We start from the raw sequence: 23,517 nt of genomic DNA on the forward strand, positions 1-23,517 counted from the left end.
AGTAAAGATGCCTGCCCCCCTTTCTGTTAGCTGGGTAAACTTAGGTGTGCTTCTTCATCTTTCTGAGCCTCAGTGTTCCCATCTGCAAAATGGCCACAGTAATTCATACCTGGTAGAGTTACAGGGCAGTATAAATGAGAAATAAAAGTGAAAGTCCTGTAGGCAGTGCTCAACCCAGAACTGGCCTCTCTTGGCTACACCCATAGCTCCTTTATCCTTCTCTCTGGAGGAGAGACTAACATATGTGGAGACCTTGAGTGAATTAGGAAAGAGACACCCCCTCTGAGGGGGGTGACTTGGAAAAGGCTGCTTTCCTTCAAGCTGAAAAAGCAGTCTCCAGTGCCAGATGCACACGTGGCTCAGTAAATGAGTGCCCATTCTGCCTCCCCTCACCAGCCAGGCACCCTGGTGCAGACCACCACCCACACAGCTGTGAGCAAACAGCAATCGCAAAACCCAGCTGCCCTGCTAGCCCTTGGGCTGAGAATTTTTTCTGGTAGAGCTCCAGTCTTTTAGCAACGTCATTGATCCCCTTTTAAAATGCCTAGCAAGTGTTAAAATTGGAGAAAGGCGTTTTCACCTGGGTTCCTGGTTCATTCCTGCCCTAAGAAGGAGGCAGAAGGAGGCAAAGGTAGCCAGGACCCAGCCTTACCTCGCCCTCAAGACAGTGCATGGAGCACTGGGTGTGGTGAAAAAATAATGAATACTGTTTTTCTGAAAACAAATAAATTGAAAAAAAAAAAAAAAAAAGACAGTGCTGTGCTGCCTCACTGTTCTAAAGGGGCAGCCCCTGCCCTTTAACTCTCGGGAACTCTCCTGCTGCTGTCATGCTAGCCCTGAGCGCACCAGGCTCAGAACCCAGCATCACTTTTTTTTTTTTTTTTAAGATTTTTTTATTTATTTGAGAGAGAAGAAGCACGAGAAAGGGAAGGTTTAGAGGGAGAAGCAGACTCCCTACCGAGAAGGGAGACTGATGCAGGACTCGACCCTGGGACTCCAGGATCTTGCTGAGCTCAAGATAGATGCTTAACCGACTAAGCCACCTAGGCACTCCCAGCATCACTTTCGTTGCACTGTCTTGGCCAAAGAAAGTCACAAGGCCATCCCACATTCAAGGGGTGGGGGGAAATAGACTCCATCTTTTGTTGGAAAGGACCTGTAAAGTCACATTGCAAAGGACGTGGATATAGGGAAGCCAATAACTGGGAACATCAGTGCAAGCAATCTACCATGAGTTGGGACTGTGTCTAATGCTACTGGAGCCTGTGTTTTTGACACCAAAATTTGGGATTTAAGAGCCGATCATGTGACACAATATTTTCAAATGGGGCTGTCTAGGAGGCACAGTCATACTTGCAGCTCCACACCACCCTAACACAGCCCAGCCCAGCAGCCTCTCCTCAACACATGTTCCCTGATGATCTGGCCACTTTAAAAAACCCGACATTTTAAACAAGGATGAAACTCCTGTGTACATTTTGGGATCAAAGGCTGGTTTTCATTAGAAGTCCCTGAACCTTATAGGACTTCAGATCTAGAAGCCATTTAAAGTAATATCTTTTATTTTATAAATGAATAAATTTAAGAGGTAAGGTAACTTAACCAAGATCACATGGTCAGAGAAACCAATGTTTCTCAAAACTTAACATTGTACACAAATCCCCTGAGCATCTTGCCAAAGGCAGCATCTGACCAGTAGGTCTGGGGTTGGGCTGGGGTTTTGCATTTCTGACAAGAGCCCTGATACCGTTGGTCCAAGAACCCCACTTTGGGTATCAGAGCTCAACAGATCCTGGAGAGAGGAGATGGTAGGTTTAAATCCTCTGCGTTTAAATCCTCTTTATTCTTTTGCATTCCTTCACTTCAACCCATTTTACCAATGAGTAAACTACAGTTCAGAAAGGAAGTATTGGCTTTGGACCAACTCCCTGAAATTTTGTAGACAAGGACCCGCTTTCCTCCATCAGTAAGCAGCTGTCAGGGAGGTGAGCTCAAGAAGCCGTGGACCACTTTGAATTTCCGGTTCCTCGACGTAGGGGTGTTCTTCCCGGCTGCGACCTCAGGCTGTGGGCCATCTTTTCACTTGTTGGGGACTCATAGTGCTGGCCCAGGGGTCTTTAAGTCCCAAGAGCTGGGATTGTCCTGTCTGGTTAGTGATTTAGGAGCTTGGCAGCCTCTGTTGTTCTATTATGTGGCCTCTGAACATTCCGTCCAACGGCCTGTTGGCACGCCACGCATTTTCAAAATGAAAGGAGGAAAAAATGAACATTGCCCTTGCTCATTTGCCTAATCTAAAAGCATCAAGAAGCTTTTTTTAGAAGGGGGAAAAACATCATCCATCTGAGATGGAGGAAGCATCTCATCAAGGAACCAAGAGAGAGATGGAGACATAAGTTTCAAGGGTTGGCATATTAATGGACAAACCCTGTGCCTGGCCTGTTTTTTCCCATCCCCTTTCAGCTCAGAAACCACTGCCTTTTTGGAAGCTCTTGTGCTAAGAGGAAATTGCTTTTTCCGAAGGGGAGAACCAACCCCCCCTCACCCACCTCCGGCACTGGTGTCCTGCAATTTCACATCAGTTTAGACCAACCCGCAGACATTTATGAAAGGGCTACATGATGGATCAGGTGTTGTGCGGGACTGATTCATTCCTTCCTCAAAGATTTCATGATCAGAGACGGCCCTGTGCTGTACATTCACCCATTCACTCAACCACCGGCTATTACCAGGAATTGGACCGGCTCCAGGGATAGGGAGGGAGGAAGATGGGCATGGTTTGGCCATACCTCGTCTAGCCGGAGAGGCAGTAAGTAATTCTTATTGACCTATCACAATAAGGAATTACTTGTCGTGACAAGGAGCTGTAATTGAGCCTGATGCTGGGAAAACAAAGATGAAGGAGATCTTGTTCACATCCATCCCTCCCTTCTGTCCCCGTGGCCACTGACTTAGCTTGGGTCCTCCACCTGCCCCCATCCCTTCTCCCCAAACACACCCACACCTCTTCCATCTTCCAGATGTGAACTTTCCCAAATGTGAATCTAATGGTGTCAGTCTCCTGCTACAGATTTCTCCCTGGACTCCCTGTCATTTGTGGGATTCGGTCCAAACCTCTCAGAATAGTGTACATGGCTTTTCACAATTTGGCTCCAATCTACTTTTCAGCCCATGATCCCCCTTCCTCTTCATTCATCCTCTCTCACAATGAGGGACATCCTAGGGCCCCTCAAAGCCACTCAGAATAAGGGAGGCCTCTCTAAAACATGTTGTTTTATTGTGGAAATTTTCAGAGAAAGTAGAGAAAGATGATGACCATCCATGTCCCCATCACTGCAGTGCATGCCCAATCTTGTCACCTCTACACCCCCAGCCCACACTGGATTATTTTAAAGCAAACCCAATCCTTTTATCTGAATATACTTCAGGGTGTGTTTCTGAAAGACAAAGACAGTCCTTCAGTTTTTTGAGACACCAGGTTTATTTTTTTGAAATTCCAGAACAGGATAACCACAGTTGTGGTACAGTTTTAATTTGTACATCTAACAAACCATTGTTGTTCACACACACATACACACACACACACACACACACACACACACCACGACTGTGTGTATATCCTCATTTGGAAAAAACATTAATGAGCCCAGCCCAAATTTGAGGGTCTTCTTAAATGTGAAACCCTGGCCAGCCCTGCTGTCCTAGGATCACCTTCCACTGACCTTCTACTCCTGCAGTTGCCCTGATGTTTCCTAAGTCCTCCAAGAATTTTCACACCCTATGCTTTTTCTTTAGGGACACTCTCTGCCTGAAAAGCCTTTTTCTCCACTTGGCAAACTCTTATTTAACCAGCACAGCCCGGTGCAAATGTCTCCTTGTCCATGAGACTTCTTCCAGCAATCCCTCTCCCTCACAGATGATACTCACTCTTCTTTGCTTCTATAGCATTTTCTTCGTAATTTTCTTGAATGTTTACATTATTGAGTTGAAATCATTCATTTATAGATCTTATAATAATAACCTGTGAACCCCTAAGGGTAGGGTCCTCTCTATGAGAGGCAGTGTTCAAATCATGGACTCTGGCCTCCGCCAACATGGGCAAGATGTTTAATTCAGTCTTCAATTTTTCACTTGCGAATTAAGGATGATAACAGCAGAGTTAGGACGGAATGCTCAGGAGGACGAGGTAAGAGGGGCCCATTCAGCTGTTGTGGAACCTGCCTCGTGTAGACACTGAATAATTTTTGGCCTCTATCATCGGTGGCCAGCATGAGTCCTTCCTTGAAGGAAGGAAGTCCTACATCCAGAGACATGTCTTAGTCTTCGGCACAAGGTCCCAGTGTCTGCTCGGGTCCTGATAGTTTTACCCTCTGGGAGAGATGGTGGAAATTTCCCTGCTCATTCCCTGCGGTGAGGGGCTTCATAGTAGCTCTCTGCAACACTGCCCTGGGCTCCTGCTCAGCCCTCACTTTGTCTCTCTCCATGCAGGAGAGCCAGTTCTGGGAACCATGCCCCTTTCCCTCAGGGTCTCCTCCATAGACCTGGACAGTGTTGTTCTCCCTCCACCTCCCAGCTGGGTACAAAGGAGCGCTCCCCTCTTCTCCCACTCGCCCAGAACCTCGAGTCATCCAGCATTCCCTGGAAAATTCAGGAACTGGGAATTGCCATCTTCCAGGCCAGTCGTGACCCTGGGTGGTTCTCACGGCTTTTCCTTCGGCTGCATCCACTTGCACACCTTCAGTGGAGAACTTATGGAGACTGGGCCCCATTGCCCTCCCCCGACTGTTGTGGAGATGCTATCCCCATCCTGCTTGGGCACCTATCCTTCTCCCCGGGGCGCCTCCTCTGATCCCTTGCAGAGGCGTGGAAGGGAGGGTGAGAACAATCCTCAAACCGACCCTCCTCTCCCCACATCTCTGTCCTGCAGGCAAGTGGAGGTGAAGAATCTGCCTGCTATCTTCTCTGAACGCTGGGGTGACATTATCTGGCTTTAAAACAGCCTCACCACAAGCTTTCTTTTTTTTTTTTTTTTGATTTTACTTATTTATTTATTTATTTATTTATTTTTTTTCCCCAATTTATTTATTTTCAGAAAAACAGTATTCATTATTTTTTCACCACACCCAGTGCTCCATGCAAGCTGTGCCCTCTATAATACCCACCACCTGGTACCCCAACCTCCCACCCCCCCCGCCACAAGCTTTTGAGACCAAGTTCCTTCCTTTATCCAAGTGAGCATTCCCCTACAGCACACTCCCAAAAGGAGAGCAGCGTTTCCACCTGGTGGCTGTTCTCACTTCCACTAGAACAGGCAGAAATGGGATGGCACTGTGACCTTGACCACTGTGGCTGTGACTGTTGTCTACCATCTCCCCCCTCTCACTCTTCCCTGTCCATTTGCACGTGTCCAGGGTTTTTGTTTGGCTCCAGAGGAAAATGCGGAACAGCACTGAGCAGAGCATCTGTCTCGGGCAAGCCCCAATAAAAAGTGGGCACAGTTTTAAAGCTTCCCACCATTCTTCCTCAGGGAACAGTATTTTTTTTTTTTTCAACGTTTGTCTGAAACTTGCAGCATAAAAGCCTCCTTGGAGGCAAGGGGCTGCTCCCATGGGACAGGCACAGCGTGTGTTCCATAGAAAACATTTTTTTTTTTTTATGTGGAGAAGACAGGGGCTGGGGCAGAAATACTTCTGAATTGGCAAGAGGGCCTCACCCCAGAGTTTAAGGCTTGGTTTTGCAGCTTCATTCTGTAGCATTGGGCAAGTACCTTCTCCCTGCATCTCAGTTTCCTTATTGATGAAGCAAAGGCAATGCTTTCCCTCTCTTACACCTTTCGCATAACCCAGAGAGGCAGGGTGCTTGTGGCTCAGTCAGTTAAGTGTCTGCCTTCAGCTCAGGTCATGATCCCGGGGTCCTGGAATAGAGCCCCATAACGGGGGGACTGCTTCTCCCTCTCCCCCTGCCTGCTGCTCCCCCTGCTTATGCTGTCTTAAATAAATAAATGAATGGATGGATGGATGGATGGATGGATGGATGAATGAATGAATGAATAAATAAATAAATACAATCTTTAAAAGAAATAAATAATCATGGAGGCAGAGCAAAGCGGGGGCTGGAGGGTGCTAGCTGGAGACATGACCCTGCACAGGATCTCTGTCTCTCTGACCTATATCCTCGTATAGGGAAAGAGTTCTGTTGTGCTGATTGGTCCCAACCCACGTCTGAGCCCCTAGGGTAGGACAATGCTTATCTTACTGTCAGATCAGGCAGGAGACACCAGTGTATAGCGCCATGAGGAAGAGTAGGCTGGGGTGACCTTTGAGGGCTATCAGATCCCTCCACGGTGTCCAAACAGAGTTCCTGATTCTAGGCCAGGAAAGAGCCAGAAAGACCCTCACCCACCTCTGTCTTCAGGCTCAGATTCATCACCTTGGGACAGTCTTCCACATCCATCGACTGCAGACCTTTGGCCACACGGGTCACCCCTTAAGCCCTTGCCAGCCTTTAACTTGGAAGACAGGTTGCTCTTGGCAGGTGTCACCTGGGAAGGCCTGGAGCAGTGAAATGGGGAGACACAGAAGCAGTTGGAGAACAGCAGGAGGTTAACAATAATACCAACAGCTAGCATGGTTCCAGCCCTCCGTCACATGCACAGCTAAGTGCTTTGCACAGAAAAGTGAAATAACTTGTCCAAGGACACACAGCTCGGCAATGGTAGAGCCCCGTGCTCAGCCCAGACAGCTGCACCCAAGTGCTCACTGTGCTTTGCATTCTCCTCCATAGATGGAAGGAAGTGGGAAGGAGAGGCTAAAGGAAGGGTGGTGCCTTGGTGGGGCCCAAATAAGGATAGAGATACCAAAAGCGTACTGAGCTCCTCGAAGGACGAGAAGTTCGATGCCAGGGAGAGAGCATCTCTAAAAGTAGCGCAATTGGTCAGTACTGATAATGATGGTGGTGGCAGTAATGAGAATATTTATATTTATACAGCTCTCAGCACTCTGTTCCTACATTCATTTGCTGAGTTCTGTCAACATATACTGGACACCTGCTGTGTGTTGGGCAAACAATGAACAAAATGAATACTGGCCTTGCCCTCATGGAGTTCAACAATAAACATGAAAATAAACATATAAAGCCAACCACAATTTTAGCTTTGGTGGTAGGATTATAAAATCCACCCCTCAAAGCTTCCTCTCTGAATGGTTTCAAAGGTACCCGTAAGTGTTTGGATAACTTAGGTCATTTTCAGAAGGGAAGGGATAACGGTTTTGTAAGGAAAAGGGAGAACCAGGGGAAACTTTCTCTCTCTTATTCTACTCATGGATACCCCATACCAGCATTTCTTGAAACTTCCTTCTTTGGCTCCTAAACATCTTTCTTAGCCCTTCCCTTTACCAGCTTGTTTATGGGATGACAAAGTCAGTAAGAATGTGCTAGAAGCTGAGGTCTTGCTTGCTTCAGTAATTGGCCCAATGATCTGGCTCAGGCTCTCTGTTTGCAAGGGCTGAAGAAACAATGGGGAGTAGAGTAGACAAGGCAGGATGCAGATACCTGCCGTGTTGGTTTACCAGTAAAAAAAATTTGCTTCCCTCCCAAATAGTATACATTCGTGAGATGCCCAGCTGGCTAATATAAGTCTTTCTGATCCAAAGTATTATCCTTGTTCATTGAAACTTGCTAAGACATTCATTTGCCTTCGTGGTTTGGAAATACACAACCAGACCATTCCAAGGTGTTTTTAAAAATCAGGCACCATCCACACAATGGAATATTATTTGGCAATAAAAAGGAATGAAGTCCTGACACCTGCTACAGCATGCATGAACCTGGAAAACATGATGCTCAGTGAAAGAATCAGTTGCAAAAGGTCATGGGCTGAATGATTCCATTTATACGACATTTCCAGGATATGCAAATTCATAGAGACAGAAAGTAGAGCATTGGCTGCCAGGGGCTAGAGGGAGGGGTGACTGGGGAGTGACTGCTAATGGACATGGGATTTCATCCTGAGTGATGAGAATGTTCTGGAATCAGATGATAGTGATAATATTTGCACAGCTCCGTGACTATCCTACACTGAATTTCTACTATAAAAAGGTGAATTTTATGGTATAGAAATTATACCTCAATAAAGCTGTTATTTAAAAAAAGTCGGGGGCACCTGGGTGGCTCAGTGGGTTAAGCCGCTGCCTTCGGCTCAGGTCATGATCTCAGGGTCCTGGGATCGAGGCCCACATCGGGCTCTCTGCTCAGCAGGGAACCTGCTTCCTCCTCTCTCTCTCTGCCTGCCTCTCTGCCTGCTTATGATGTCTCTCTGTCAAATAAATAAATAAAATCTTTAAAAAAATTAAAAAAAAGTCGGGAAGCCTGAGTGGTTCAATGGGCTAAGCATCTGTCTTCGGCTCAGGTCATGATCTCAGCTTCCTGGGATTGAGCCCCATGGCTCAGCAGGGGGTCTGCTTCTCCCTCTCCCACCGCCCCCACCCCCCACTGCCACCAACTTGTGCACTTGAGCTCTCTCCCTTTCCGAAATAAATAAATAAAATATTTTTTTTAAGTAGGGTACTATCATTGCAGCTGTAATGGGTCAGAGCTCTCTGTATTAAATGAAATGCTATGCAAGATTTACAGGATAAAAACCAGACAGTATGCCATCATTAGAGGCTAAGTATATTTCTGTACTAGAAAATAATGCATAGAGTCCTTTTTAATGTAAGGAATATCTGATCAATCCATTAATCAACTTAATGATAATTTTTAAGTCATTTCAAAGCAATTTTTACATTAAATAGTACAGAGATGAACACTTTGAAAGAAATGTTCGTAACTCTTTGGAGAACAGTGTGGAGATTCCTCAAGAAATTAAAAATAGAGCTTCCCTACGACCCTGCAATTGCACTCCTGGGTATTTACCCCAAAGATACAGATGTCGTGAAAAGAAGGGCCATTTGTACCCCAATGTTTATAGCAGCAATGGCCACAGTCGCCAAACTGTGGAAAGAACCAAGATGCCCTTCAACGGATGAATGGATAAGGAAGATGTGGTCCATATACACTATGGAGTATTATGCCTCCATCAGAAAGGACGAATATCCAACTTTTGTAGCAACATGGACGGGACTGGAAGAGATTATGCTGAGTGAAATCAGTCAAGCAGAGAGAGTCAATTATCATATGGTTTCACTCATTTGTGGAGCATAACCAATAGCATGGAGGACAAGGGGCGTTAGAGAGTAGTAGGGAATTTGGGTAAATTGGAAGGGGAGGTGAACCATGAGAGACTATGGACTCTGAAAAACAATCTGAGGGGTTTGAAGTGGCGGGGGGGTGGGAGGTTGGGGTACCAGGTGGTGGGTATTATAGAGGGCACAGCTTGCATGGAGCACTGGGTGTGGTGAAAAAATAATGAATACTGTTTTTCTGAAAATAAATAAATTGGGGGAAAAAAAAAAAAAAAAGAAAGAAATGTTCGTAACTGCATCCGGTGGTAATCAGGGGGTTTTGCCCTAGGATGTGAATCCGCTGGTTCAAATTATCCCCGAAGAATTTCAGCTTGGGATCCAGCTCTCGGGAGCATGTATTTGACATACAAACGCAAATCTTCACAATCCCTTGAATTGCTGGTGTGCCTCTGCCCATTTACAGAAAAAGCAACCAAGACTTGAGAGGCTAGGAGACTTGTCCCTGGGGTGCGCCTGTAGGAAGGGACACCAACAGGCTTCAAAGCCTGCATTGCTCTTCTTTCTCATGCTGTGGCGTTCCACGAATCAGCTTCCCCAACCCAGAGAAAATGGTATCTCCCTTCGCTCCTAGCCCCAAGTAAGCAGTGCTTGTTCTATACAACACCAACAGGTGTACCTTTAAGCAAAGCTTTAGATGTATCTTTAACCTTAAGACATCACAGTGTGGATGTAAACTGAAACAAAGAAATGCAGACACTCCTGTGGTGTGATTATTCTGGAACTATCTTCTGAAGTCGCTAAGAAGAGGAACGATGTCAGGGCTCATCGGACTTGTCACAGGGGTTTTTCCCACCGGGAAATGGAACTGAGCAGCCTGTGAGCAGAAGAAAGTGACAAGGAAACCCCAGGCAGTTGGAAATGTCATGGCGGAGAGTCTCCACGGGATTCAGAGTAGTCTTAGACACTTTGAGTCAATTCAGACGGTCCCAGATCCACAGTTTCAAGGGAGATGTTGTCTGAACCGTGAGCAGCACCCAGGAGAATCCTCATGGGAGACAGGCTGGCGGCCCGAGCCTGTTCTGTGCCATAAACCTCACGGTGAGAACCAGCAAAGCGTATCTGCGGACAAATATTGCCATCCTATCGCTTTGTTTATTTTTGACTATTCCGTTTCTCAGGGAAACAGGAAATGTAAGAGAAAGGAATGTTTGTATTTTCATAGGGCAGGTTTAGTTTAATTTTTCTAAATATGCCACCAGTATTTTTCCAAGACACACTAAACGTAGGAGGAGGCGATGCAGAGGGTTCAGAGGTGGGATTCCAAGGGCAGAGAGCGTTAAGCTGGCGGGGGGTGAAACCACGGAACTCACTCAGCAAACATTTCCTGGGCCCCTCCCTGGGTCTAGGGCAGTTTCAAGAATGAAGAAGGCAGGCAGGGTCTCTATCTTGGGCACCTGGGTGGGTGGAGGGCCCGGTGACTGAGGTTAGGATATTGGAGGAAGAGAGAGCATTTTGGAGGGGCTCATAAGGTTTTTTGGAAATGTTGAGTTGGAGGTGCCTGTGAGACTACCTCAGGGCCGGGTGTAGGAGGCAGGTTTATAATTCAGGAGAGGCCCCAAGGGTTCAATGATAAGCAACAACAGACACTGATCCACAGCTCTTTATAGGCTTACAGTCCAGTGAGGGAGTTAGACATTTATCCAGCAATCACACAGACAAATTAAAAATGGCAGAAATGCTAGGAGGGAGACAGAGGTGAGCCGGCCATGACCTAAGCAGGGAGCTGAGAGCCAGCTTTTTGAAGAAGCAGCCTTAGAGCTGAGATCTGAAGCATGGCTGGGAGGAGCTGGGACAGTGTTCCAGGGCAATGAAAACAGCATGTGCAAAGGCCCTGCGGCTGGAGGGAGCAAAGCGAGTATCAGGGCCAGAAAGAAATCCAGTGAGTCTGGGACAGAGAGGCTATTGGGGGAACATGGGTGAGATCGGGGTAGGAAAGAAGGCAGGGACCTGGTCACACAGAGCCCTATAAGCTGTTGTCTCAACTTGTTTCAGTCATCTAGGTGGGAATTTATGGATTTGTCACAGCAGTAGAGAATTGGAAAGGGCTGTCAAATGTCATTGTATCCATTCTCCTCCCTCCAGACAGGAGTGTCTTTGTGTGCAGCTTGCGTTCCAAGGAGATTCTGTCAGATACTGCATAACGAGGCTAAGGTTTATCAAGCAGCTGCCGGGATATTTCTGTTCTCTCTTCTGAATGAGTCTTTTTTAAATGCCCAAAACAAACCCTGCTTCTGGGCTGCCCCATTTCTGTCAAAGTCTTCATCAGACTTCCTGCTCACAACACGGGCATCAGGCTTCCTTTTCCTCTCTTCTCCCCTTCCTATATCTGAGAACTGAATGAGTCCTGTCTATCAGCATTTAACGTTCCCCCTACCTGAGTCCCCAGGATCCCAGCTGTGAAGGGAATAGAATGGGAACTAGTGTGGATTGCTGCCCTACTACATGCCGGTTTATACGTCTCCTACCTCAGTGTTAGCCTCTTCACTGGCAGTGAGAATTTAGTGACTCACATCTATTATAATATTGATTCTTCAAGGATCTTCCTGTTTGGCAGATGAGGAAACTGAGTCACAGAGCAGTCAATGATTTGCCCAAGGGTTCATAACCATAGGTATTGGAACTAAATGTGAAACTTGGGGGTCCCTCCGGCTCCAAAGCTACTCCTACCATTCCCTGAACTGCATGATTATTAGAGTAGCTGGCCTTGTCTAATGAGTCTGCTGGCCTCCACCCACCTGCCCAAGCAAATCAAATGAGTGGACCCTGTTTCTGGGCACAGGGGAAGCACCTGATGGTGCAATGAATGATTATCTAGAAGTAGTACCATGTGGGAAGCAGGACACTGAGCTCTGGCCAAATCCTAGCTCCCCCACTTTCTTATTGAGGCAAGAAACTTCACTTCTGTTGGCCTTCATTTCCTTGTTTGTAAGACACGCGTAAAAATAGGAGCTATCTCATAGAAGTATCAAGAGATTTAGGTGCGGTGATACAGTTAAAGGGCTTAGCACCATGCCAGCCACACTGTAAGTGTTCCAGGAAGGGGAGCTGCTGTTACCGCAGCCTTCAGAAGGGTCTTCCTAAACCTGGTTTGTATATGTCTATCCTCTGCACACAAACCCTCAATGGCTGCCCAGTGCCCACAGAGTGCACCCCGAACTCCTACCTCTGATGCTAGCAACCCCCAAGCTTGCCAGTCCCCGTATTCCTACCCTAGTTCACACTGCTTCCCCAGCAAGCATCTGCTCAAACCAGCCTTATCAACAGCTTGTCCCCAAATCCTTTCTGATTCTGCTTGTTAGCACATGATACCTCTCCCTGCCAGGTGAGGCTTTCTCTAATACCCATCCAACAATATACTACCATGCACAGCATCTACTATATCCAGTCCTCATGTGGAGCCTGGAGATACAGTGGTAAATAAACCAAAAGAGACTCTTAACTCTAGGAAACAAACTGAGAGCTGTTGGAGGGGAAGGGAGTGGGGGATGGGGTAACGGGGTGACGGGCATTAATGAGGACACGTGTTGTGTTGAGCACAGAGTGTTATATGTAATTGAAGAGTCATAAAATTCTACCTCTGAAACTAATATTAAACGAACAAACAAACTAAGCCCCTTCTTTTGTGTGAGCTCCTATAGGGGAGTGGAGAGATGGACACAAAGGAAATGAACCTATAATTGCACTTGGTACCTAGCACTATGGAGGGCAAGTTCAGAGTGTGATAGAGAAGACAATAAGAAACACCCACTTCAGACCAGTGGCCAGGGGAAAACTCTCTGGAGACAGAGCATTTCAACTGAGATGCCAAATATGAGAAGGGATTGGCCTTGTCTCAATCTAATACGTGCCCTGCACAGTACTTGCCAGCCACATGGTTCTCACTCAACTGGTGTCCAATGAATTGATTTAAATTAATATTATATTATTGATCATTAGGCAGAGTCTTTCAGAGAAAGAGATCAACATGTGCAAAGGCCCTGTGGCTAGAGGGAGTGTGGCCCATTGAGTAAAGAACTGAAAGTCCTGTGGGTTAATACATAACTGGTAGGCAGAGGTTGGGGTGGGTAGGAGAGAAACACAGAAGACAAAACAGAAGAAGCAAGAACTAGATCAGGTGGAGGCTCATAGGCATGAAATGGACATCTAGCTCCTCACTGAAATCTTCCCAAGCTTCTTTAGTCCTTGACTTTTTTCCTCTTCCAGACTCTTTCTGGCCTTGTTTTCTCCATACTTAGTCAGGACTGGACACTGAAAGTGTTTAAATCTCCAGAGACTCATGAATGCAGAGAGAATTGCCTCCTTCTGGGGGAAGCTGCAGAAGGCCCCTCAGAGCCCAGCTCTCCAATTCCATGGCTTGAAGAGAGTGCTACAGTACTAATCTGGGCTCCCGCTGCTCTGACTCCACCCCCCCAGCCCCACCCCCCTACCAAGAGAACAGCCAGCCTGATGGCTGGGCCACCCCTACTTATTTTGGCTTCTTGGGAGACTGCTGAATAGAGCCCTTATCAGGGTGGGGATCTCTGGTTTCAAAAATTGATCTGCCTCTTCTAACAGGATGTCAGGCCTCTCACGCCATTGGGCAGTGCTGAACTCTGGGGCCCCCGGGGCATGTGAGCAGGGACAAGGAGCCTGCCAGAGGCTGGTGCGGCCTCCCATCCCCAAGGGGACTAAATAAAGCTATTGTTGGGAAGAGAAGAGAGAAAATAGCCGACAAGATGTTTTTTGTCCTCCGTGACCTGTGTTAGGGGAGGGGCTGGCCTGTTGCAAATGAGTGGAAATGGGACTGGCCCTTGGAACACAGTTGAACAGCTAGGGAAGGGAAAGAGCTTGAAAGGGGAGAGAAGCTCCACCATTCCTCACCTGCCTGACCTTGGGAAAATGGCTTGCCTCTGATCTCTTACCTGTCTCATGGGAAAAGGAAGGTGCGGTGCTGTCATATGTAGAGTGCCCAGTACCATTCCTGGCTATTACAGAAATGCCATTGTCATTAGCCTGGGAGATTGTATGGTGGGCTGCACCCACTTTCATTTCCTGAGCCCTTAGAAACCACTTGAGAAACCTACCCGAATGTCTTCAAATTCTGGCAATTTTCCCCTTGAAAAGTTCTTGGGCTGCTCTCTAGGAATTAGTGTTATGCCCCCTCAAAATGGGTCCGTGATTAAAGGAGCGAGACTGATATAAAGCGAAGGTCAAGCAAAGCTTTATTTCACGCCAGGCATCAAGAATCAAACTGACTGGCCAGGGCCGTGCCTCTTACAAAGAGAGCGACCCTTCTCTGTTTCACAGACTAGCTTTTAAGGGCAAAGGCCATGAGGTTGGGCCTGGCCAGGCACAAGTGGTCAATGAAACTGTAACACACAGAGGAACTCCACAGTGATGCTAGGTGACCAATTGAATTACAATTTACCCTAGTAGACATTTGAACTAGCCTATCACACCTTGGTTAGGATTGGCACCCAAAAGGTGCCCAAAGGGCGGGGCCCATACTCCTTGGTGATTAGGGAGACAGTATGCATCCCCCAACTGATCGGATGTCTCCACCTGGCCTGACACACCCTTGTATTTGAGCTTTGTTACCTGGGGCTGGTTTCTGGGACTGTTTTTAAGTAAGTCCTCTGGGGGGAGCAGGGATAGTTTAAGGGTTAAACAACCTTATTGTTTTAACCTTGATGGAAGCCTCTGGCTAAATAGGTCCTTACAATTAGGACACCTCTTTGTAAGGATACCTGTGCAAAGATATTTGGTAGTCTTGTTTGTAGTAGCAGAGAGAGAGAGATACAGAATGTTACACAAATGTCTATTAATAGGGAAATGACCAAAGAATTATAGCACCCATGTCCTGTGGAATATTGTCAAACTTTAAAACTATTGGGTTAGGGGTATACCTACTGAGGTGGGAGAAGAAGTGTACATGACCTGATATTCAGTGAGAAGAGCCATTTTAGAAAAAACAAACAGCAACCTCAACCATATATATATATATATATATATATATATTTGCAAAGATTAAGGATAAAAAGCAATGGGCAGAAGTATGCACTAGACATACCAGGCAGGTGAGATCCCCAGCCCAGTGGAGTGGGGGAGGGAATCTAAGAAAAATTAAAAAGACCACGGCAAAATAGGAGGGAAAAACTTAGGGTATAATGTTAAATGAGAAGATAGATGTCAAATTCTACCTCTAAGACTATTGCAGAATATTCCACTTTTTAACTGGATATATAAATGGGGATTATAAAGTAATATGGACCAATACAAATACTGATTTGATTAGATGATGAGGTTGTGGAGATTCCTCATCTTGGATTTCTATGGTCATTTGAACTCTATTATTTCAACTTTTTAAAGCATCACTTTAAAAAAAGAGAGAAAAGAAAAACTCGGGAGTGTCTCCACTTTCTCCACCATCCCCAGGCCAGCCCCGGCCCAACCAGTGCTACTTGGTTTAGTTGTAATCAATTCCAGATTGGTCTGTGGCTTGTCAGTGTCTGCAAATATAATCTATCTCTCCTACAGCAAGCAGGTCACTCTCCTTTTCCAGATCTGAACTATTTCCCCACTGCCCATCTGAGAGATCTAGACTCTTGCCTTCAGCTTTGAAAGCCCCCAGGAACCTGCCCAAATTGCCTCTTTCTTCTCTCCAATACCAGCCTAGAGCCTTCCCATTCAGTTCTAAAAAGAATGCTATTCCCAAGGCACCTGGGTGGTTCAGTGGGTTAAAGACTCTGCCTTTGGCTCAGGTCATGATCTCAGGGTCCTGGGATCAAGCCCCGCATCGGGCTCTCTGCTCAGCAGGGAGCCTGCTTCCTCCTCTCTCTCTGCTTGCCTCTTTGCCTACTTGTGATCTTTCTCTATTAAATAAATAAATAAAATCTTAAAAAAAAAAACTAAAAAAAAAAAAAGAATGCTATTCCCAGGGTACCTGTGTGTCTCAGTCGGTGATGTGTCCAACTTTTGCTATCGGCTCAAGTCTTGATCTTAGGTTTGTGAGTTGCCCTGCACTAGACCACACTGGGCATGAAGTCTACCTCTCTAAAACAAGAAATTTTGGCTCCATCTCCTGTGTCCTGCATAGCATAAAACACAGTGTCAGCCATGTACTTCTCACTCCAATCAGTGAATTCATTTGATTCAATATTATTGTATGGATCGTTATAATTAGAAGAAAGAATTTATGTACCCTAGATACACGTATGGTCCCCAGGGAAGTGTGCCTTGGTAGACAGAGTGCTTGATTGAGAGTCAAAACTCATGACCTTGACTTCTTTTTTATTTTAAGATTTTTTTTTCTTTCTTTCTTTATTTTAGAGATGGTAGGTGCTGAGGGAAAGGAAGAGAGAATCTCAAGCAGGAAAACCCACCAAGAACAGAACCCAATGCAGGACCCAATCTCATAACCCTGAGATCATGACCTGGACTGAAATCAAGAGTCAGACACTTAACTGACTGAGTCAGCCAGGTGTCCTAAAACTTATGGGCTTGACTTCTCATTCTGCTATTGTGGAGCATGAAAACAATCACTTTTACTCTTTGCGCTTCAGTTTCTAGGAGGACACACACATGTATTAGTTTCCTATTGCTGCTCTAACAAACTAAGCTGTAAAAAAAAAGGACACCTCTTTATTATCCCACAAATCTGTAGATTAGAAGTCCAAGCTGGCATGTCAAGGTGCTCTGCTTAGGGTCTCATAAAGCTGAAATCGAAGTGCCAGCACATTGTGTTTTCCTCAAGAGCTCAAGATCCCTTTCCAAGGTCATTCCTGTAAGGACAGAATTCATTTCTTTACAGTGAGGTACACCTACGGCCCCCATTTCCTTGTTGGCTATCAGATAGGGTCCACCTTTGGTTCCGGGAGGCTACCCCCATTCCTTCTCAAGTACCCCCATCTCAAAGGAGGAATAGTGTGCTGAATCCCTCTCCTGCTTTGACTCTCTGCTTCCCCCTTTTGCCACCAGCCTGAGATGGTACTCCACTCCTAGGGTCTCATGTGATTTGATTAGATCCTCCCAGATATCTCCATATTTTAGGGTCATAAAATTCATGGGCCATATAACATAAAACAATCCTTATATGGCTTTGTGTAACAATCTCATCACATTTGCGGCCTCCAGCGATTAGAGTGGGACACCTTGGGGAGCATTCCTAGAAATTCTACTTCCCACCACATGGAAACATGGGGGCTAGGCAAGATGATTGCTAAGTTCCTTTAGATTTCCCTTGTTGGACTTCATTTCACCCCCTGCCATACTATCACATACTGCCAAGCAGCAACCTCTGCTCTCCTTCCTCCTTCATCCAGCCTTTCTTCACCTCTGTCCTTACTACCACGAACTAGTGTCAGCTCCTTCCTCCCCTCAGTCCTACTTTACACTTTGAGTTTGAACCTCCCCTGGGTGCTAAGCAGTATGACATTCCTTATTTCATTTCTTCTTCCACAACCATCAAGTAAGCTAGGCAATATCATTCCCATTTTGCAGATCCAAGAACTAAGTTTTAAAAAGGTTATATCTAGCCCCAGATTAGAGAATAAGTTTAACTCCAACACCCACATTCTTTTCAGTACCCATCAGCATGTGGGAAGATAATGAGGCCAGAAGAAGTGGAGGGGAAGACAGAGCACACCCATTCCCCCATCCCACATGCTCCAGCTTGAAATGAGATAGAGATAAAGCCCCAGAAATGACCTGGGCAGTTCTTGGACTGCTGGAGGTGTCCGGAGTCTGTTAGTGAATGGCTGGGTATGACAACTCTTCTGGGGAACAAAAGCCACTTGGTGAAAGTGCACCCATTCATTCCACTTCACATCCCTTGGGTTGGTAAAGTTTAGTTCTTTCAACCTCAGGTGTTGGGGGCTCTTTCCCTGCCTGTGAGAGCGTAAGTCGGTATAACTACTTTGGAGAGCAAATTTGGCAATACCTGGCAAAACTGAGAAGAGCCTTGCTTAGCCCTAACAATTCTGCTCCTGTGCATGTGCCCTGGAGAAACTCCCCTGCACATGCAGGGGGGATGCACTAGTATCATTAATTGGAAAAATAGAAATCACCTAAATGTGTATCAGCAGGAAGTAGACAAATGGTAATGTGTTCATATACTAAAATACTATGTAGCTGTAAAAATCTAATCCACATAGAGGAGCCATATAGAGGAGCATGCATGAATCTCACAAATATAATGTGCTTAAAAAGATCATCAAAAATAGTTTGTTTTGATACCACTACATAAAGTTTAAACATGTGTACTGTATATTGTTTGAGAATCATATAGTTAAAATATGTTAATAATACTTAAAATATGAATAAGTGTGAGGCAACAATAAACATACCATAAATAAAATCATATCATGATGATTACCTCTGGGTGCGAGAGAAGGGAGTGCAGTAAGAAAGTCTACCAGGGACTTCATCTATGTGGGCAGTGGTTTATTTCTTAAGTGGGGTGATGGCCATGATAATGCTCTTTAAATCTTTTTCATATGTGAAATATTTTGTAATAACTATTAAATGGACAAGTAATCACTACCAGGAATATGCTTAGCACAGAACAGTAAGTGGAAAGAGCAGGAAGCAGAAGTGGATATTCAGTACACTCCCAAGGTAGAACAAATGGGAAGAAAAAAAATGTGGATTTTAAAAAAAGAAGACCATTTTGGAAGGGAGGGGAATAGGGGGAATAGGTAAGCCTGGTGGTGAGTATTAAGGAGGGCACGTATTGCATGGAGCACTGGGTGTGTTGCATAAGCAATGAATCTTAGAACACTGAAAAAATAAAATTTACCAAAAAGGTAAAATAAAATGTCAAAAAAAAAACCCCAACAGATAATAAATCTGTTGAAAGTCTGAGGATGATCTTTATTGTCTTCTGTATAATAACAGCATAACACTTTATTACATTTTCCAAACTTTTTACATTGTGAGTACATACTGCTTTTGAAATCAAAATCAAATATTGGCCTTTTTTAAAAGATGCATTTGTTCTCTCTAAGCACCAAGACATGATAAATTATAGCCTGGGGGTGCCTGGGTGACTCAGTCATTTGAGCATCTGACTCTGGGTTAAGGCTCTGGTCATGAGCTCATGGGTCATGGGATCGAGCCCCATGTCAGTCTCTGCACTCAGCAGAGCCTCTGTTTGAAGAGTCTCTCCCTCTGTTCCTCTCCCCCACTTGTGTGCTCATGCTCTCTCTCTCTCTCACTCTCTCTCTCTCTCTCTCTGTTTCTCTCAGATAAATAAATCTTTTTTAAAAAATCAGCATCAAAAAGGGGGAAATTTTTTTATTCAACATCTACTATAGGAAGCCCTGAGCTAGATCTTAGTGAAAACCTTTCACATCAGGCTTAGAGTCTGACAGGCCCACCTTTAAGCCCCAGTTCCACCCTTCCCAGCACCTACCTTGAGTCTCAGAGTTCCTATTTGTGAAATGGTGATTAAAAACCTTCCCTGCTTGCCTCATGGAGCCATTGCATGGGTACAATGAGATGAGGCCCATCGAATGACTCCGTGACCCACAGCAGACCCTTCAAAGCACCTACAGCAGCACCTCCATGTCAGACTAGACTCTGGGCACCAAGAGAGAAGAGCCAGTTTCTTCCTCTCAAGGCAGCCAGAGAGTCAGTACAGACAGCACTGTCAGGGACAACCCAGGGCCAAGGACAGATGGCACAGAGAGTGGAACATGATTACCCATGGTCAGGTAGATCCAAGTAAGGGAACTGAAGTTACTACTAAATAATTAGAAGGGAAAACTTTTACCCTCAAGCACCTCCAAGTAGACTTGTAGATACCAAGCAAACTCATCTCAAACAACATATGAACAGTTAAGGGAGGAAATGCATAGCCTAAGTTTGAGCCTGGTGCCCTCACTTCCCAGCTGAGTGACCATGGTCCTGAGTAAGCACCTAATCTTTTGAGCCCCTCTCCTCCTCTAAAGAGAAGCATGCATGCCTCCTAGGTCTTGCTGAGAGGACTGGTTGAATGAAGCACAGACTCCATTACCAAGCACCTTCTCTGGGCCAGGCCATGTTCCTGGAGCTAAGGACACTACAGGGAACAGCGAGACAAGTAGCATGGCTCTCGAAGGGAGATGATACATGGCGATTGCCCAGAACAGTGCCCAACAGGGTGCAGCCAATACATGTCTGCGCCCATGGCGGCATGACCACTATTAAGAAACCTCATAGGGTGGTCTGGAGAGGGCTTGGGGGAGGGAGTGTGTTTCAAGATACGTGAAGGTTTTTTGAGGGATAATGTAAGGCAGAACCATGATGGGAGTCACAAAGCTGTGCTTCATTGGGTACTTACAACCTAAAGGCTTCACATGTAATAATTTATTTGATCCTTGCAGCAACCCTGTGAGGTGGACACTCATCGTCCCCATGTTACAGGTGAGCAAACTGAGCCACAGATCATGTAAAACTCGCCTAAGGTTGCACAAGTGGTGAAGCCAGGATGCAAAACCAGTCGCTTTGTTCCTCCCTGCTGTCTCTCGGTGGGTGCCCCAGGCAGGCTGCTTTTAAGTGCTCAGGGCTTCTTTTGGAAGCCCAGATCGCTGGCATTTCGCGCATTGGAGCTGCAGCAGGATGACCATCTGTCAAAGCGTTCTTGTGGGGATTCCGGGTAATAGCAGATGACTGAATCTTTCTACAGAACAGGCGGTGCCCAGTGTCTCTCGGTGGCAATACTCTGGGATGCTAATGAGTGATTTCCTCTTGTCTCTTACAGCTCACAGCGCCCCACTTCCCTGTGGTGGTCAAGCTGGGACACGCCCACGCCGGAATGGGAAAGGTATGAGAAGCAGCTTTTAGATTCACATTCATACCCATGCAGCCTCCCCAGCCTGCTTGTTCCCCTCTCTCTCTGTCCCCTGCCAGCCCCACCTTGGCTCCACAGCCCAGAACAGTGTTGGAGGAGCCCAGGATGCAGGATGCACCCTGTCCTCCCCCCGCCCTTGCCAACCCCCTCAAGCTCCTGTACCATGAGTGTCTCTCCAGCTCAGTCTGTACCCACTGAACCCTGCCTGGAGTTGCTAGCTAATTGTTTCCTATGATTGTGGATTCAGAGCAACGAATGTTGCTAGATGCTGATTCTTTTGTTCCCATCCTCATTTCCACGGTGGCTCTCTAAACTCCAGTCTTACTCACCTCCCCACCACACCTGCGGGGCCAGGACCTAGAAGGAGGTGAACGCATAAGGCTCTGCGGAGGAAGGCCCTGGAGTCAGTTAGCTTCTGCAAGAGTAAATTATATATGTTACACAGTCACAGCTGATATATTTGTCATAATTGGTCAGGTCCTTTCAGCTGCAAGTGTGGAAATGCAACTCAAATCAGGAAGCAAAAGAATCCATTGGTTCGAGCCACTGGGAAGTCTGGGGGAGTTCTTGATAGGTCTACGCAGAGCTGGCTTCAGGAGGCCAAGCAATGCTATCAGAGCTTGGTCTCCTGTATTTCTAGACCTTGTTTATCTCTGCGTGGTGTTTTCTTCAGATAGTCAAGATGGCTTGGGGACCTACCCTGGTCCCCAAGCTCACTGTCACAGAAGAAGAAAGACCATGGCTCTTTCCAGCATCTCTATATTAACCCCACAGTGGAAGGCTGGTCAGCCTTGCTCGGGTTCCTGGGCCCATCCCCTAACCAGTGCATGTGAAGGTGAGTACAGCCAGTCGAACCATGTGGACCAGGATGTCCACAGGAAAGGGAGATTTACTCCTAAATAAGAGGGGTGGGAGTGTGGGGAAACGTGGGGGCCACCACAGGCCTCCTCTCAAACCTCTGGCTCAAATAAATAGAAACCATGATCTGAGTAGGCCCAGCCCCCTCATAAATAAGCCTGCACCTGGCACCTTTATTCTTCCCCACTCTCTAATACCTTCTGTGTCATCTGCTCCCACCTAAACTTCATCCCCTTCAGGCGGCAAAGGGCCAGACAGGTCAGGGCACGACCCACAGCTCTGACATTCATGTGAACTTGAACAAGTTGCCATCTGACCTCTCTTGACCTTCTCTGTCAAAGGGTGATGATTCTAAAAACTGTCTATAGAAGAAATCCTCCCTCTAAAATACTTCTTCCTGAAAGGGCACACTGTGAGGGCAGGGGTCTTGCCTATTTGCCCACTGCCATATCCCTGGGGGCCAGTAGCCCCTCGGCTTGTTGGGTGAGTGGATGGATGAGGGACTCCTTCTTTAGACATGTTGCTGTGTCTGTGTCCCTGCAGCCCCTCCCCATAAGCCCTCCTGCACCTCTGCCCCTGGGCTCTGGCACAGCACTTGCCTTAGTCCTCAGTGACCCTTTGCTGCTGAATTAGCAGGCACTTTACCGTCCTCATGGGAGCTGACCTTCCTGTATCTCTTAAAGCTGCTGGTTTTCCCTTCCGCCCAAAACTCCTTCTCCAGTGGCCTTTAACTCATGCTCCTCTCCTGGCTTTCCTGTCTCCACCAGTTCTTCATAGTCTCCTTCATGTTGTTTTCTTGCTGCACCATCTTTAACGTGCACTTATCTGCACTCTCAGCTCCTAAGGTCACCTGTGTGCCAATAGTCCCCGGGTTGGATTTCTCATCCAGAGCCTCAGCTCTTAAATCCAGTTCCCTCCTCTACATGTCCCGCTGGTCTCCCATGGAAACCTCAGACTCTAACAGTCCCAGATAGCCTTCTCTCCCTCCTCGCCTTCCTCCTCCTCCACCTCCTCCTGTGGCTGTCTCTGCAGCAGGAACCTCCAGTCCCTCCATTGTCTCAAAGCAAAAATCTGGGAGTCGGCTCCCCACTCTATGTCTAATAGGTTGTCAGGTCTTTTCACTTGCCTTTGTTAACGTTGCTCAAACCCATCCTTTTCTTTCCGCCCACTGCCGCCATCTTGGACAACTCTCGTAAAGTGTTCCCAAGAATTAAATTCTGTATCCCAAGCTTCAAATGATCCCAGACAGGAGATACTTAGAGAGACTGAAGCAATGCTCAGAGGAGGGGGTGCTCTGAGAAACTCTGGCCCGACAGGGACTCCTCCATGGAAAGGAGGACACATATCCAAGGATAAAAAGTGTCACTGGCTAGAATAAACTGAGGTTTGCAGAAATGCTGACATCAAGGGAAAAGGGCTCTTCTCCTTCAGTATGCGATGAGAAAACTATCGGGAATGGCCTGGGCATGCCAACTGAGCAGATGATGTCATATTCATGTCTGAGAGGGAGAAAAACAAAATTGGTACCTTCCATGGTACTTCTACTTCTCTCAAGAGGGAAGATGGTCTTCCTGGAGACCAGCAAAGAGAACATTCCTAGGAGGAAACTGG

The 23,517-nt window shown here is 46.4% G+C and overlaps 1 protein-coding gene across 3 annotated transcripts in view; it reads left to right on the forward strand.

The window, feature by feature from the left end:
* The window catches only part of SYN3 (synapsin III), a 458,389-nt gene that overhangs the window by 364,437 nt on the left and 70,435 nt on the right, over window positions 1-23,517 (forward strand). For all 3 annotated transcript variants that reach the window (XR_006381392.1, XM_044228488.1, XM_044228489.1), the window contains exon 7: window positions 20,959-21,021. Coding sequence is in view for 2 of the 3 variants with exons in the window: in XM_044228488.1 (XP_044084423.1) it covers window positions 20,959-21,021 (63 nt within the window). In the remaining variant the exon portion in view is untranslated. The remainder of the gene's footprint in view (window positions 1-20,958; window positions 21,022-23,517) is intronic.

Source organism: Neovison vison, chromosome 12 (assembly GCF_020171115.1).
Source record: "Neovison vison isolate M4711 chromosome 12, ASM_NN_V1, whole genome shotgun sequence".
Taxonomy (NCBI): domain Eukaryota; kingdom Metazoa; phylum Chordata; class Mammalia; order Carnivora; family Mustelidae; genus Neogale; species Neogale vison.